We start from the raw sequence: 16,013 nt of genomic DNA on the forward strand, positions 1-16,013 counted from the left end.
ATTTCAGAAACATCATCAAGGAGAGAAACAAGAAGAAGAGATATGGACGGAGTAGAGCATAGAACGATCAAAGTCAACGGCATCAACATGCACGTAGTCGAGAAAGGCCAAGGCCCGGTTGTCCTATTCCTCCACGGCTTCCCGTGGCAGACTTCGACGTCGTTTTTGGTAGGTTTCAGCTCAGGACTCGAACTTGGAGCCGAAACCGGTCGAGGACGACGTCGGAGGAGGAAAGAGAGCGGCGGTCGTGACTTTCAACACGCCGAGAGAATAGGAGACAGAACACGACAGCGACCGGTCCTCGTCGCCGCAATCGGAGCCGGTGGGATCGCTGGTTGCTTGGGCCTCGCCGCTGAAGGTAGCGAGTAAGAGAGGGATTTGTAGCAGGTGTGGAAAAGGGAACAGATTGAAGGAGAGGGAGTGGTGCTTGGTGTGCTACTCAAAGTACTGTAACAACTGTTTGCTTAAAGCTATGGGATCAATGCCGGAGGGCCGAGGCAAGCTGTTGAAACAGGGCTCAAAGTACTGTAGCAACTGTTTGCTTAAAGCTATGTAATTCAAACCCAAACCCGTTGTTCTCCCTCATGTTCGTTGGATGACCGGAAATTTCCGCCGATCCAGATCTGCAGACATGAAGAGAGAGAGAGAGAGAGAGAGAGAGAGAGTTTGAGAGGAGTCGAAGAGGAGTCTGAAAGGTGTAGGTTGTTAATTAAAAGGGCAATACTGTCAATAGATATTAGATTGGGTAGATGGGAGTAAAAAACTTTTAGTGGAGCAAGTGGGCAATTTTTTGGTTAAAATTGGGCTAGTGGTCACAGCCCCTTTTTTTTTTTTTTTTTTTCTCTTTTTACTTAGCTTGCAGCTAGTTCGCTTAGCGGGCAGCCACTTTTTATTTTTATCTTTTCATTGAGCCCGGGGAAGCGCCTTCAGTGTAGGGTGTTTCTTTGGGTATTTGAATAAAATTGGGGAAGACTCTTGGCTGTGTTCGAAGGCTTCCCTTATAGTGTCAGGTTACTGTGGTACTTGAAGCCTTATTTCTCAGATTACATTATGTTTGATTAGTCTAGGTCTTTACTTTAAGTTTTTTATTCATGACTCAATATTGTTGTAGTCCGACTGTTTGGGTGAGTCATTTTGTAATGTTTCGTACTTTACATCCCATGGGTTGACACCCCCTTTGATTAAAAAAAAAAAAAAAAAAAACTCGCTCTCTTGCTATTATCGACATAATATACAAAATGGTGGTTCTATTCAGACCTCCCAATTTGCTTTTTATACCTCCTGTTTGGCTCCAATTTTGTTGCAGCTGGTCAACAGTCTCTTTTCTTGCGCGGGCGTGCCAGCACCGTTCGGGTGCGGTCGTCGGGGGTGTCCCTTGACCTGACTTCTATCAAGCGATTGTAGACGAGGAGAGCACCAACCTCGTCGTGGGATTCTTTGTGCCTCGTGGTGAGGACTTTGCTGAACTTCTTGAAAATCACAATCGATACTCGATGTTGTAGATCGAGCAGAGCGAGAACCACTGGGAAGTGAGGAGAACTTGCTAAAGCGTGACTTTAGCTTGGCTGGGTTGCTAGGGCGTTACCCTTGCTTGGCTGGTTCTGTAACCGTTGTGGTCGCGGCACTACCGTCGGCTCCCGAGGAGACTAGGACCGAAGTACGTTGACAGAGGGTTTGGTGGCACTGAAAGTCGGCTTCTGAGAAGACTAGGACTAGGAGTGTGATCACCGCTAAGAGAAAGAGAAGGAGAGGAGTTGCTCTTAGAGAGGTTTGCTCTAGAGAGAACTTAGATCATCTTAGAGATGTTTTGATGTTGTGAATGTGTTTGTGTGTCTTAGAATGAGAGGAGAATGTGTTTATATAGGGAAGAAAAAGAAGAGTGGAATGATGAGTGGAAGAAAAATAATGAAAGTAGATCTAAGTTCACTTGTAAAATATGGAAAAGATAGAGAAAAGATGAAATGAAAGCAAAGCATGAATGTGCAGCAACATGGAAGTGGTGATGATCTATTAAAGAGATTGTAGAAGAAAAATATATCCAAGGAAAAATAGAAAAGCATCTAGCTTTCTTCATGTGGGTAGGAAACATGAACATGTGAATATTGAGCTGGTTTTAGGTCAGTTTCTGCCCCTTTATTCCTTCAATTATTTCTCCAACAAGACTTCATTATATGCCTTCGACTTCTTCATATGAAATGTTCCACTATGAGTGTAGATCATCCTGAAAAATTTTAAGATTTTTATTCCATGTGGTTGGGCCGAAAATGCTGCTGGACCTCTTACAGGTCCAGTTTTCCAGTTTTGCTTCTGTAGAAAATTGGGCTGATTGTTTGAAGGCCTTCCACTCAAAAAAGGCTCTTGCACTCTTCATAATAAATGATCCTTGGGCTGTCTAGAATGGATCTGGAAAGTTTCAGCACATTTCGATTTCATTTGGTTAGTCTGCCACCCCTCCTTCCTTGTCTAGCTCGGTTTTTCCTAGCCGAAGTAGGAAAATATGCTAAAGTTGACTTGTCATACTTCCATAGTAGGCTTTATTTAGCCTCTAAATATATATTTCGAACTTGTCGACAATATATAGCTTGAGCCACTGACATTGGCACAATTTCTCCAAGACACGCCTTGTCAGGCCAAAATGCTTATTTTGGGTCCAAACACCTCCTCCTTTATTTTTGTCCATCAAATTTCCTAACTTACCCTTATTTTTATTTTACATAATTGAATACCATTTTATCAACTTCCTATTCCATTCATTTATATCTTCAGCTCGAGTTGGTTGCCGGGTACCAAGTTCACCGCAAAGCTTCCACGATTTGGTCGGCGGTGCAAGACCAAAAACAAATATTCGCAAAGAAAAGAAAGAAAAAAAGAGGAATTGGTTTGAGTTAATTGTTTGGTTGCAAAACAAAGTTTGCATGTTGATAATGAGAATAGAAATTATATTTCTTTAGTAAAGGATTGTAGAATACTAATTTTCGCTACCTCCGTTGCTCAAATTTATTTAGAAATAACCCATTGGATTGCCTTTGTTGCTAAATGAAAGATTAATATAAATTAATTCATAGTTCCTTAAGTTTGATAGAGAGACCACGGATAAAACATATTGGATCTGTAAAGAAATAGTGTAAACATATCGCATTGGAACTCTATTGGGATTGCAGACAGTTGCAATATTCACTTGTAGTTTTTTTTTTTTTTACAAAAATAGCAAATTAGGAGGTCTAACTAGACTCGCCCTATACAAAATAGATATACCGTATACGGTATACCTCAAAGGCTCAGATAGCTAGAGAGCCAAAAAAAAAAAAAAAAAAAACCTCTCTCGGTATCATCGACATAATATATAAAATAGATATACCTCAAAGGCTCAAATAGCTAGAGGACCACCACTATATATATATATCATCACTCACCGTTCTCACTGAGTTCAGATTTCTGGAACATCAACAAGGAGAGAAACAAGAAGAAGAGATATGGAGGGAGTAGAGCACAGAACGATCAAAGTCAACGGAATCAACATGCACGTAGCCGAGAAAGGTCAAGGCCCGGTGGTCCTATTCCTCCACGGCTTCCCGGAGCTCTGGTACTCATGGAGGCACCAAATCCAGACCCTGGCCTCGCTCGGCTACCGAGCCGTGGCGCCGGACCTCCGCGGCTTCGGCGACACCGACGCGCCGGCCGACTCGTCGAGCTACACTTGCTTCCACGTGGTGGGAGATCTCATGGCGCTATTGGACGCCGTCGCCGGCGACCAGGAGAAGGTGTTCGTGGTCGGGCACGACTGGGGGGCAATCATGGCTTGGTATCTCTGCCTGTTTCGGCCGGACCGAGTCAAGGCTCTGGTCAACTTGAGCGTGCAATTCTTTCCTAGAAATCCTCAGATGAAGTTTGTTGAATCCATGAAAGCTGCTTATGGGGACGACTATTATATGTGCAGATTTCAGGTTTGATCTTCTCCCCCTACCCTTTTTTTTTTTTTTTGGTTCATAAGATTTTAGTTTTTCGCTTAATCCGTTGGTATGGATATGCTTTTTTTTTTTTTTTTTGGTGCAAAGAGCTTTCATTCTTTTCCCGAGTATAAAAAATATATATATATATATATATATATATATATATATGTGTGTGTGTGTGTGTGTGTCAGTGTGTGTTGCTGTATGACCTTTTCAAATTTAAAGACGTCAGTCAAAAACAAAATATCTACTGTTGAAATTGATTATTTTAATGTAAGTATTGGATATTCTCTGCCATTTTGATGTAAAATAATGACCAATCACTCTATGCCTCTAATGGATCTTTTTTTGGTCATATGCCTCTAATGGATCTTGATCCCGCATGTATCTAGTGATTAAATTATTATTAACTGCAGTTTCTGCTTGTCAATGCATACTTGGATTATAGTATATCATTCAGAAGCCCGTAAGAGCATCAGCAGTGGAGACTCATTTTTTGGACTCAAATTTGGGTCCAAATAAGCTGGAATAGTAATCTGAGTTCATCTGAATAGTGTACAAAAGGACTTACTTTTACTGGGTGCTGCAGTGGTGCAGGACTTATTTTAGGACCCATATTTTGGACTTATTTTTTTAGACTCAATTTTGGGTCCAAAACACAAATCTTGCCACTGTGGAACAGATTCATATTTGAGTCTTCTACTTTATGTTTGTTTTAATATATATATATATATATATAGACACACACACACATATATAACTTACATTAAAAAAAAATGCCTAACAAATTAGTATAAATAAAAGTTAATCATCAAACATTAAACATAACATTCATTAAATTTATTCATTACAATATAAAAAAAATCAAAATTATACATTTCTCAAAAAAAAAAAAAAAAAAAAAAAACTGTAAAAGAAATTTATATATAATTAATTGAATCTATTTCTGGCCGTTAGATTGAATTAAACATTCAATCTTGGCCTTTAATTAAACACAGCAAGAGCCGTTGGGTTCAAATAAGTGTGGGTCCCATTTTTTTCTGATCTCATAGGCCACGTGCTGTAGCTTTTCTGTCTCCAAACCTCACTTGCATGTCCTTGCATGCATAAGCAAACAGAACGTGGCGGGTCCCACAAATTTGGGTCCAAATTTTTTTGGGTCCAAGACTGGATCATATTTGCTCTCACATTTGGGTCTCCGGCAATATTAGGTCCAATTTTTTCCGACCCACTGCAGCTCAATTCCTACACTTTGGACTCAAATTTTGAGTTTGGACCCAAATATAGGTCCCCATTGCTGATGCTCTAAGGGCACAAACAGCTTAGCCTGAAATCAGGCCTAGCAGGATACAATCAAAGCTTTCGTGGTCACAAGCCCAATAGTGGGGGAAGACTAGATAAGCTAGCTAACCTTGTGTAGTGGTTGACTGATTATTGAAGATTCTTTTGTTGTGCAAGAGTGTTCTGTAATCTGTATCATTGGTCTCGACTTTAAACATAACGTTTATTCCAACTCTCTCCAGCGGTGGAGTCGGGTCTAATTAGATTCCAGAAGATCATGGTTTCATCTGATATGCAAAAGTTAGTAAATAATTTTGGGAAAAAAATGCAAACAGTACCCGACCTTGGCCCATTAGTAACTTTAGTACCTGACAAAAAAAAAAAAATATCACTTTGATACTTGAAGTTTGGACCTCGACCCAATATTAGTACCTAAAAACTGTTGGCCGTTACGGCGTTAGCCATGTGTCAATCTTTGAGGCGTATTCTTGTCTCTTCACTCAATCTCTTCTTCTTCCTCTCACTTTCTTCGTCTTCTTCTTCCTCCCAACTTTTGAATATCAAAACCCGGAATACAAGGGCACCCACTCATGTTTTTCCTTCATTATCTCTTTCTAATTCATGACCAAACTCAACTAATATCACATTTCTAGTAACGCACTTAATCCAAGATTATAACAACAACCCAATTTCCATATTTTTCGGTTCTCAGTACAGCAGCTAATCAACATGCCAATCTCATTCTCCAGCATAATCAATCAAAATACAATAGAGCCAACAATAATCATATATCCACAAACCCATTCCATTTCTGCACCGAGAAGAACAGTCGCAATACACATGGAGTGTGAGAATCGAAATTTACCTTCACTGTGTTAATCATGGTTATTGCTATTGTGTCTTGTTTCAAACACGATCACTAAACATGAGCTTTCTAACTTCGAAGCCAACACCTTGCTATCATCCAATCACGCTCGGATTTGCACTCCACTACACAGATTCTTAAATTGAACGTCACCAAGCCCCAGTTCTTCCTCTAGAATGCCAATCAAACCAGAAACTCGAAACCAATGACACCAACACATAGAGTATCAAAAGAAGATCGAGTTTTATACCTCACACACCGTCAACGGTGAAGCAACGAAACCAAAAAAGCTACCGGCGATGGTACTTGTGTCAGACCCCGAAACCAACCAAAACCCAGTTAATCAAAACTTGATCGAATTCAAAAACCAGTGATACCCATCATGTAGAGCGTGAAGAGGAGAGTGATTACTATGCCTCATGCATCCCAATCAGTCACCGGAATTCGTCGAAGAACAACCGAAATTCGTCAAAAACACAAAGCTTTCCGGTTTCAATTCCCTTTCCTGAGTTGCCGGCTGGACGATCTGACCCCAAAAGACGTCAGCGATGAGGAGAGGAAGCTATTTGTTCCAAATAGCAAGAAAAGTTTTCTTCTTCCTCCTCTTCCACCTCAAATTCATCATATGTTTCTGGCAAAGGACTGCGAATTGCAATGGGAGATTGAGCATTAAGAGTTGAAAAGAGAGACGATGAAATTTGGGAATGAAGGTGAAGCAATGGGTAGTACCTGGCTCTACCATAGACCTCGTCCAATTTCAGACCTGAACTCCTTCTATGGCCGCCGAGTATGAACCTTTTTCTTTCTCTCTCAGCCTTGTTTCGGGTGAAGTTTGAGCGAGGGTTATGGCGACGAAGAATGGTGGATTGTGCGGCGAGATTCGATTGGCATGGTGTGGGTGTCTAGATTGGAAATCTGAGCTTGAGGAAGAAGAAGAGATCAAAGTTGGGAGGAAGAAGAAGACGAAGAAAGTGAGAGGAAGAAGAAGAGATTGAGTGAAGGGACGAGAATACCCCTCAAGGTTTGCCACGTGGCTAACACCGTAATGGCCAACAGTGTTTAAGGTATTAATATTGGGTTGAGGTCCGAACTTCAGGTATCAAAGTGATATTTTTTTTTGGGATAAAGTTTGTTTAGTCCCTGTACTATGCCTCTCTCATCGTTTCAGTCCCTGACATTCCAATTTAATCTGAAAAGTCCCTGAAGTCTCAATTTCCGTCTAATAGGTCTTTTCCGCGGGAAATTAGAAATTGACCATGGGTGAAATGTCCAATATACCCCTCAGTTATTTCTTTTTTCTTTTTTTTCTTTTTAATTTATTTTTTCCCTTTTTTTCTTTTTCCTTTTTAATTTCTTTTTTCTTTTTCCTTTTTCCTTTTTTATTTTTATTTTTTTCCTTTTTCCATTTTAATTTCTTTTTTCTTTTTCCTTTTTAATTTCTTTTTTTCTTGTTTCTTTTTTCTTTTTCCTTTTTAATTTCTTTTTTTTTCTTTTTCCTTTTATTTTTCTGTTTTTCCTTTTTCCATTTAAAATTTTTTTTTTCCTTTTTAATTTCTTTTTTCCTTTTTTTTCTTTTATTTTTATTTTTTTCCTTTTTCCATTTTAATTTTTTTTCTTTTTAATTTCTTTTTTCCTTTTTTTTCTTTTTTCTTTTTCCTTTTTAATGACCATCGTATTCTGCTGCATCAGTAGTGCCACGTCGGCGAACCAATCCAGATCGACCCTAAACCCCAATTCTTGTTCTCCACGCCAGCGACCATTTTTCTTTTCCATCACTATTCTTCTTCTTCACTTCTGGTTTTTGTCAACTTGGCCATCAAAAACCACCATTTCAACCAAACCCAAAACCAAATCACCATTTTGAGCTAGACCCAAAAACCTCAGAGTTTGAAAAAATGGTAGTTTTCAGTGAAAAGTTAAAAAATGGTAATTTTCAGTGAAAAGTTTCCAAATTGAGGCTTGATGTGGAGAGATAAAGTGGGATTTGAGTGGGAGAGAGAGAAGTAGGCTGTGAAAACAAGAGAAGAGTGGTTTAGCGGCGAATTTCCGAGCTGATTGGGAAACAGATGGGTTGTGGAGTTTGATCGGAATGGGATTGATGGATTGAGGAAGTAGAAAGTAGGCAAAACGAAAAAGAAAAAAGAACTTAAAAAGGAAAAAAAATTATAAAGGAACAAGAAAAAAAGAAGAAATAGCAAAAAAGAAATTAAAAAGGAAAAATGAAAAAAAATGAAAAAAGAAATTAAAAAGGAAAAAGAAAAAAAAAAAAAATTAAAATGGAAAAAGGAAAAAAAAAAAAGGAAAAATGAAATTAAAAAGGAAAAAGAAAAAAGAAAAAAAAAGAAATTAAAAAGGAAAAAAATAAATTAAAAAGGAAAAAAAAAAAAAAAAAAAAAAAAATAAACTGAGGGGTATATTGGACATTTCACCCAAGACCAATTCCTAATTTCCCGTAGAAAGGACCTATTAGACGGAAATTGAGACCTCAGGGACTTTTCAGATTAAATTGGAATGTCAGGGACTGAAACGATGAGAGAGGCATAGTACAGGGACTAAACATACTTTAGCCCCTTTTTTTTTGTCAGGTACTAAAGTTACTAATGGGCCAAAGGTCGGGTACTGTTTGCAGAAGACCATGGTTTCATCTGATATGCAAAAGTTAGTAAATAATTTTAGATGAAAATGGAGCGGGATTTTAAATGCACTTTATATATGAAGTTGTGAATAGTTTTTGAATTCTCCATTCCTGTAAGAACACCCCGTAAGAACACCCCCATTCCCACTCATTTTACATCATGTTGTATTACCATTTTTCTAGAGGGTAGTAACTTGACGACACAGTTTTGTTGGAGTCATCGAAATTAGTTCATTCTAGAAACAAAAATTGAGATTCTAATTGATTTGATTATGATAGACAAATTACTTACTCACCTTGTAGGAGCCTGGAGAGATAGAAGCCGAGTTCGCCCAAATTGGTACTGCAAGAGTTATTAGGGAATTGTTGTCCTTTCGCCACCCTGGTCCGCTTTTCCTCCGTAAAGGTAACCTCTTTGGACATCCCCCAGATACTCCGATCGCCATGCCAAGTTGGTTGTCTGAGGATGATGTTAACTACTACGTCAGTAAATTTGAGAAGAAAGGCTTCACTGGTGGCATAAACTACTACCGAAACCTTGACCGGTCTGTACTTCAAACTCTGGTTACATGTTTACTGATTAGAAGTTCCTTCTTTGATGTCCAAATGCCAATGTAATGTTGATGGTTGGTTTTATTTCTCGGCAGAAATTGGGAACTCCTTGCACCCTGGACTGGCGCTCAAGTGAAAGTTCCAGTTAAGTTCATTGTGGGAGACCAGGACCTAGTTTATAATTCTCTTGGCGCCAAGGATTTCATACACAATGGCGAGTTCAAGAAATATGTGCCGCTCTTGGAAGAGGAGGTGGTTGTAATGGAAGGAGTTGCCCATTTTATCAACCAAGAAAAGGCTGATGAAATCAGTGAACACATTCACGACTTCATCAAGAAATTCGAGTAATGCATTGCATCTCCCTGTGTATTGTGTCAGTTTGTTGTGTTCTTGTACCGCTGCTACCAGTGTTTCTGTTATGCATTTTAGCATTCTTGTCTGTGACTTTTCATAGCTAGCTAAGCTAGCTGTTGTCGTCAATAAGCATACCAGAATTGATTTTCATTGGTTCATAAAGAGACTCATCTATTAGTGACTTCGAAGTTATTGGGCCACGATATTGATTGATGCAGAACAGATGCGTAATTAGAAGAATTACTACTCATTCAATTAGGATAAACCTTGAACCCACAATTTCTCGTACTTTTTCAACATCATCCGTCGACAATGAGATTTGAATTCGTGATGTATATGATCTCAGTTATACGTGCAGCACAGCTCATAGAAATTGTCTTTTCTTAAGACTTGAATCATCAAAATTACGGAAGCTATTTGGTTAAAAAATTTAAACACATTATTTTTTTTTTTCCAACTCCAACATTTTTTTTACATTTATTAAAAAATCAATCATTGTATTTTTTTTTTCAAGTTCCGGACAAAATTTCAAACTCCTTTTGCATTTTATGTTTGTCAAAGTTTCTGTTCTATTTTTAGTATGGAATTCACATAGCATTTGGTGGTTAGCTACGGAGCTCTCTTAGGCCATCTCCAACCCAAAGGGCTAAAAATAGCCATGGGGCTAAATTTTAGCTCTAAATTCTGTACTATTAATTGATCTGACATCAACCATCTCCAACCCGTCATGGCTAAATTATAGCCCTAAAATATATTTTGTCACGTTTTTGCCTGAAGTATGGGTTGGCTGACTGGACATCGTATAGTACGCGAAGGAAAACTTCACGCGTCATTCGGTAGCGGCGTTTGAATATTTCTGGTGGGTACACCGGATTTTTGACAAAGTACTTTTGCATAAGATCATCGTTCGCACGGGAGCGAAATCGAGTGATGTATTTGCGCCCGGGAGCCGACCCACCCCATTGCGGTTGTGGACGGAGTTGGTTATTTGCCAACCAAGTAGCTGCCGTCGTCATAACTTGTGTTGCATGCATTTCCATCTCTTCATCTTCTTCATCGTCTTCTTCATCCTCTTCCTCTTCTGCGCGTAACCTTTCTTGCCACTTATTGAACAAATTAGAACTCATTTCGAAAGTGTTTAAACAAAAAATAAATGAGAGATTAAGAATAGGGAGAAAATAAAAGATTTAGAATAGAGAGATATATATGAGGAAGTAGAAGGAAGATGTGAAAAAGAATGTTGAAGTCATATGTATTTATAGTGTAAAAGTTATTAAAAAAAAAAAAACTAACTGACGGCTACTTATAAAAAAACAATAAAAAAACCCAACGGCTAGCTGACGTCAACAACTAGCCGTTGCTGACGTCATGCTCCCGTCAGCATCCACTAAAGCCCGTGGGCCACCATCAATCTGATCCATTTTTTTCAAGGGCCAAAGTGCTACTCATAGGGCTATATTTAGCCCTCCAATTTGGCCTTTTGGCCCTTAAGTTTTTGGGTTGGAGTCCAAAAGGGCTTTATTTTGGCCCTTTAGCACTTTAGGAAGAGAGGTTGGAGAAGGCCTTAGGCCACCTCAAACCCATTAGTTCAAAGTGCTAAAGGGGCAAATTTTAGCCAAATTCAACTCCAACCCATGATGTTAAGGGCCAAAGTGCCAAATATGAGGGGCAAATGTGAGGTTAAAGGGCTAAAAATAGCCCTAAGGAGAGCCCTTTGGCCCTTGAAAAAAATTGGATTAGAATCATGCTGGCCCACATCTGGTAGTGGAGGCTGACAAAAGCATGACGTCAGCAACTAGTCGTTGGGTAATTTTTTTTATTTTTTTAAAATAGTCGTTGGTTAGGTTTTTTTAATTTTTTTTTATAGCAGTTGGTTTGGTTTTGTTTTGTTTTTTTTAGCAGTTGGTTATAGCCGTTGGTTTGTTTAAAAAAAAAAAAAAACTTTTACACTATAAATGCATATGACTTCAACATTCTTTTTCACATCTTCCTTCTACTCCCTCATATATATCTCTCTGTTCTAAATCTTTCATTTTCTCCCTATTCTTAATCTCTTATTTATTTTACTTTTATCGAAAATGACTAGTTCGTCGAAAAGAAGTGTGAATTGGTCACCGTTGGAAGATGAAGCACTCATCGTCACTGACAAGTGTTTGCATTTTCTTACTTTGTTGTGTAACTTTTAAATGCTTTTGTCATGAATAAAATAAATATTAAAAATATGATTCCAGTTTTATTCCATTTCAAAATTAGCTAAAGATATTTTTAATTATCTTTAAAAAAGAAATACAACCGAAAAAAGATTTTTTATCATAAAAATTATTTCAATTACTATAAGTCAATTGACTTTATATATATATATATAACATATCCAAAATGTTAAAATAGGGTTATAATTTAGTCTTGACGGGTTGGAGACGGTTGATGTCAGATCAATGAATAGTACAGAATTCAAGGCTATTTTTAGCCCTTTGGGTTGGAGATGGCCTTATAGGACTATGGGCCGGGTTAGTTACAAATTTACAATATGTTATACATGCAATGTTGTTTTTGGTCTATAAGCAACTTCAATAAAAGCCCAAAAAGGACAGCAGGCCCAAAGAGCCCAAATACAAATCCTAAACCGAGGGAAAAGTGATATTAACACATTATTTTCCATTAAAAATACTAATGACACACCTTTTTATGTTCTAATTAACACACAAAAGGGTATGTAATCAGTAATTTATAACGGCGTGTGAATATCATCTCCTAGAATAAACAAGAAACACTCAACCTTAATTGCAAAATATGGCTCTTTCCGTTTTCTCTCTGATGGCGGACTTTTCGTTCTCGTCTTATTTCTTGCTTCTCCTCTTGATGGCGGCAAAGTAGACAGTGTTGACGACATTGCCAGGCTTCAAGCACCAGAGAAATAGAATTTTGGCTTCTCTACTTCGTGGGGACATAAGGTTACATTTGGTGGGATTGCATCCGCTGGCAACGGCTTCAGGCTCTCCTCTCGATGCTTGGGGCGATGCTGCTGTGTCAGACCAGTTGGTTCGATCTTTTGGTGACCCTAGTTTTGAGAGTAGACATCCTGGTGTTGGACGTGGGTTTGGTCTAGGAAGTGGTGTGGCTCGATTGTCGTGGTGGTCAAGAGGCAGTGTTTTTCGATCCAGCGGAGCTCTTCTGTCTGCTGTTGGGGGTGTTGACTTGAGCGCTGGTAGCAATGTTATGGCTATGCTGATGGAGGATTCCAAAAGCAGCAGTGTTCCAGCTTAGATGGTTCTGGGGTTGCAAGCATCGAGTAGGCTTGGTGGGACTGCATCTAGGGTTTGGAGTTTAGGCCCCCTGCCTTTGGGCCTATGTTTTAGTTAGAGTATTTTCTCTTTTTACTTAGCTTGCAACTTTTTATTTTTATCTTTTCATTGAGCTTGGGGAAGCACCTTTGGTGTAGGATGTTTCTTTGGCTATTTGAATAATATTGGGGAAGACTCTTGGCTATGTTCGAAGGCTTCTCTGGTAGTGCAGGTTACTATGGTACTAAAAAATTTCATTCATGGCTCAATATTGTTGTAGCCCGACTATTTAGGTGAGTCATTTTGTAATATTCCCTACTTTACATTCGATGGGTTGACATCCCCTTTGATTTAAAAAAAAAAAAAAAAAACTCTTGTTATCATCGACATAATATACAAAAGAGAGAATCTTGCATGGGGCGGACCGCACGCCCAAGTGGTGGGGAGGACCAATCACTGCCCAGTAGAGAAGGTGTTTTGGATATTGTACTTTAAGAAGCAGGGGCAGTTTCAGAAAAGAAAGAAAATTTTCTTTTTTCTGATTGATTGACCCTAAAATCACGTGGTGGGGAAACCCGCACCTAAGAATTTAGGTCTCTATAGTCACGCGGTGCGGAAACCCGATTCTTTCTAGCAAGAGAGTCATCGACGTAATCTATTTTAATATACCTCAAAGGCTCAAATAGCTAGACGGCCACCACTATATATATCATCACTCACCGTTCTCACTGAGTTCAGATTTCAGAAACATCATCAAGGAGAGAAACAAGAAGAAGAGATATGGAGGGAGTAGAGCACAGAACGATCAAAGTCAACGGCATCAACATGCACGTAGCCGAGAAAGGCCAAGGCCCGGTTGTCCTATTCCTCCACGGCTTCCCGGAGCTCTGGTACTCATGGCGGCAACAAATCCAGACCTTGGCTTCGCTCGGCTACCGAGCCGTGGCACCGGACCTCCGTGGCTTCGGCGACACCGACGCGCCGGCCGACTCGTCGAGCTACACTTGCTTACACGTGGTGGGAGATCTCGTGGAGCTATTGGACGCCGTCGCCGCCGACCAGGAGAAGGTGTTCGTTGTCGGGCACGACTGGGGGGCAGTCATGGCTTGGTATCTTTGCCTGTTTCGGCCGGACCGAGTCAAGGCTCTGGTCAGCTTGAGCGTGCAATTTTTTCCTAGAAATCCTCGGAGCAAGACTATTGAATCCATGAAAGCTGCTTATGGGGACGACTATTATATTTGCAGATTTCAGGTTTGATCTTCTTCCCCCAACCCTTGTTTTTTTTTTTTTTGATAAGATTTTAGTTTTTCCCTTGTTCCGTTGGTGTGGATATGTTTTTTTTTTGTTGGTGCAAAGAGTTTTCATTTTTTCCTGAGTAGAATTGAGAATTTAGATCTTTCTTCCCCTGTTTTATCTAATCATCTGAATTACTCTGTTTTCTGATTTGTTGGGTCAATCATTATTTCACAACCATTTTTTTTGGTCAAACATATTATTTCACAACATATGCGTTGCTGTAGGTCATAAAAAAAAAAAAACAAAAACATATGTTGCTGTGTTGGCTTTTCAAATTTAAAGACGCCAGTGTCAAAAACAAAAGATCTACTGTTGAAATTGATTAATTTAATGTAAGTATTGGACATTCTCTGCCATTTTGATGTAAAATAATGACCAATCACCATATGCCGCTAATGAATCTTGATACCACACGTATCTAGTGATTAAATTATTACTAACTGCAGTTTCTGCTTGTCAATGCATACTAATCCATTATTATTATACTATTTTTGGTCGTGAAGAAGAATCATTGAGAAGCCCATAAGGGCACAAACAGCCAAGCCTGACATCAGGCCTAGCAGGATACAATCAAAATTTTCGTAGTCACAAGTCCGGTAGTGGGGGAAGACTAGATAAGCTAGCTAATTAGCCTTGCGTAGTGGTTGACTGATTATTGAAGATTCTTTTGTTGTGCAAAGAGTGTTCTGTATCATTGATCTCGACTTTAAACATGACGTTTATTCCAACTCTCTGATCCAGTGGTGGAGGCGGGTCTAATTAGATTCCAGAAGACCATGGTTTCATCTTATATGCAAAACTTATTTTAGATGAAAATGGAGCGGAATTTTAAATGCACTTTATATATGAAGTTGTGAATAGTTTTTTAGTTCTCCATTCCTGTAAGAACACCCCCTCATTTTTCTAGAGGGTAGTAACTTTACGACACAGTTTTGTTGGAGTCATCGAAATTAGTTCATTCTAGAAACAAAAAACTGAGATTGCAATTGATTTGATTATGATAGAGAAATTACTTACTCACCTTACTCACCTTGTAGGAGCCTGGAGAGATAGAAGCCGAGTTCGCCCAAATTGGTACTGCAAGAGTTATTAGGGAATTCTTGACCTTACGCCACCCTGGTCCGCTTTTCCTCCCTAAAGGTAAACTCTTTGGACATCCCCCAGATGCTCCGATCCCCTTGCCAAGTTGGTTGTCTGAGGATGATGTTAACTACTACGTCAGCAAATTTGAGAAGAAGGGCTTCACTGGTGGCTTAAACTACTACCGAAACTTTGACCGGTATGTACTTCGAACTCTGGTTACATGTTTACTGATTAAAAGTTCCTTCTTTGATGTCCAAATGCCAATGTATTGTTGATGGTTGATTTTTTATTTCTCGGCAGAAATTGGGAACTCTTTGCACCCTGGACTGGCACTCAAGTGAAAGTTCCAGTTAAGTTCATTGTGGGAGACCAAGACCTAGTTTATAATTCTCTTGGCACCAAGGATTTCATACACAATGGCAGGTTCAAGAAATATGTGCCGTTCTTGGAAGAGGTGGTTGTAATGGAAGGAGTTGCCCATTTTAGCAACCAAGAAAAGGCCGATGAAATCAGTGAACACATTCACGACTTCATCAAGAAATTCGAGTAATGCATTGCATCTCCCTGTGTATTGCGTGTCAGTTTGTTGTGTTCTTGTACCGCTGCTACCAGTGTTTCTGTTATGCATTTGAGCATTCTTGTCTGTGACTTTTCATGACTAGCTAAGCTAGCTGTTGTGGTCAATAATCATACCAGAATTGACTTTCATTGGTTCA

At 39.2% G+C, this 16,013-nt stretch overlaps 2 protein-coding genes across 2 annotated transcripts; both read left to right on the plus strand.

Annotated features, from left to right (window-relative positions):
- Positions 1-3,405: 3,405 nt before the first annotated feature.
- Positions 3,406-9,825, plus strand: LOC133711990 (uncharacterized). The gene is made up of 3 exons (XM_062138067.1): positions 3,406-3,944; positions 9,035-9,276; positions 9,379-9,825. Exons 1-3 carry the CDS (start codon positions 3,474-3,476, stop codon positions 9,629-9,631), a joined length of 966 nt encoding a protein of 321 aa, XP_061994051.1. The 5' UTR covers positions 3,406-3,473; the 3' UTR covers positions 9,632-9,825.
- A 3,787-nt stretch (positions 9,826-13,612) lies between these two features.
- On the plus strand, positions 13,613-16,013 carry LOC133709689 (uncharacterized). Its single transcript, XM_062135507.1, has 3 exons — positions 13,613-14,169; positions 15,252-15,493; positions 15,598-16,013. Exons 1-3 carry the CDS (start codon positions 13,699-13,701, stop codon positions 15,845-15,847), a joined length of 963 nt encoding a protein of 320 aa, XP_061991491.1. The 5' UTR covers positions 13,613-13,698; the 3' UTR covers positions 15,848-16,013.

This window comes from Rosa rugosa, chromosome 5, assembly GCF_958449725.1.
Source record: "Rosa rugosa chromosome 5, drRosRugo1.1, whole genome shotgun sequence".
Lineage (NCBI taxonomy): Eukaryota > Viridiplantae > Streptophyta > Magnoliopsida > Rosales > Rosaceae > Rosa > Rosa rugosa.

What these genes read in the sequence shown, in the direction of transcription:
- LOC133709689 (XM_062135507.1), top strand. Translation starts at nt 13,699, where the DNA reads ATGGAGGGAGTAGAGCACAGAACGATCAAAGTCAACGGCATCAACATG. An exon ending in ATTATATTTGCAGATTTCAG is followed by an intron (nt 14,170 to 15,251) that starts GTTTGATCTTCT and finishes CTCACCTTGTAG; the next exon opens with GAGCCTGGAGAGATAGAAGC. An exon ending in TACTACCGAAACTTTGACCG is followed by an intron (nt 15,494 to 15,597) that starts GTATGTACTTCG and finishes ATTTCTCGGCAG; the next exon opens with AAATTGGGAACTCTTTGCAC.
- LOC133711990 (XM_062138067.1), top strand. Translation starts at nt 3,474, where the DNA reads ATGGAGGGAGTAGAGCACAGAACGATCAAAGTCAACGGAATCAACATG. An exon ending in ATTATATGTGCAGATTTCAG is followed by an intron (nt 3,945 to 9,034) that starts GTTTGATCTTCT and finishes CTCACCTTGTAG; the next exon opens with GAGCCTGGAGAGATAGAAGC. An exon ending in TACTACCGAAACCTTGACCG is followed by an intron (nt 9,277 to 9,378) that starts GTCTGTACTTCA and finishes ATTTCTCGGCAG; the next exon opens with AAATTGGGAACTCCTTGCAC.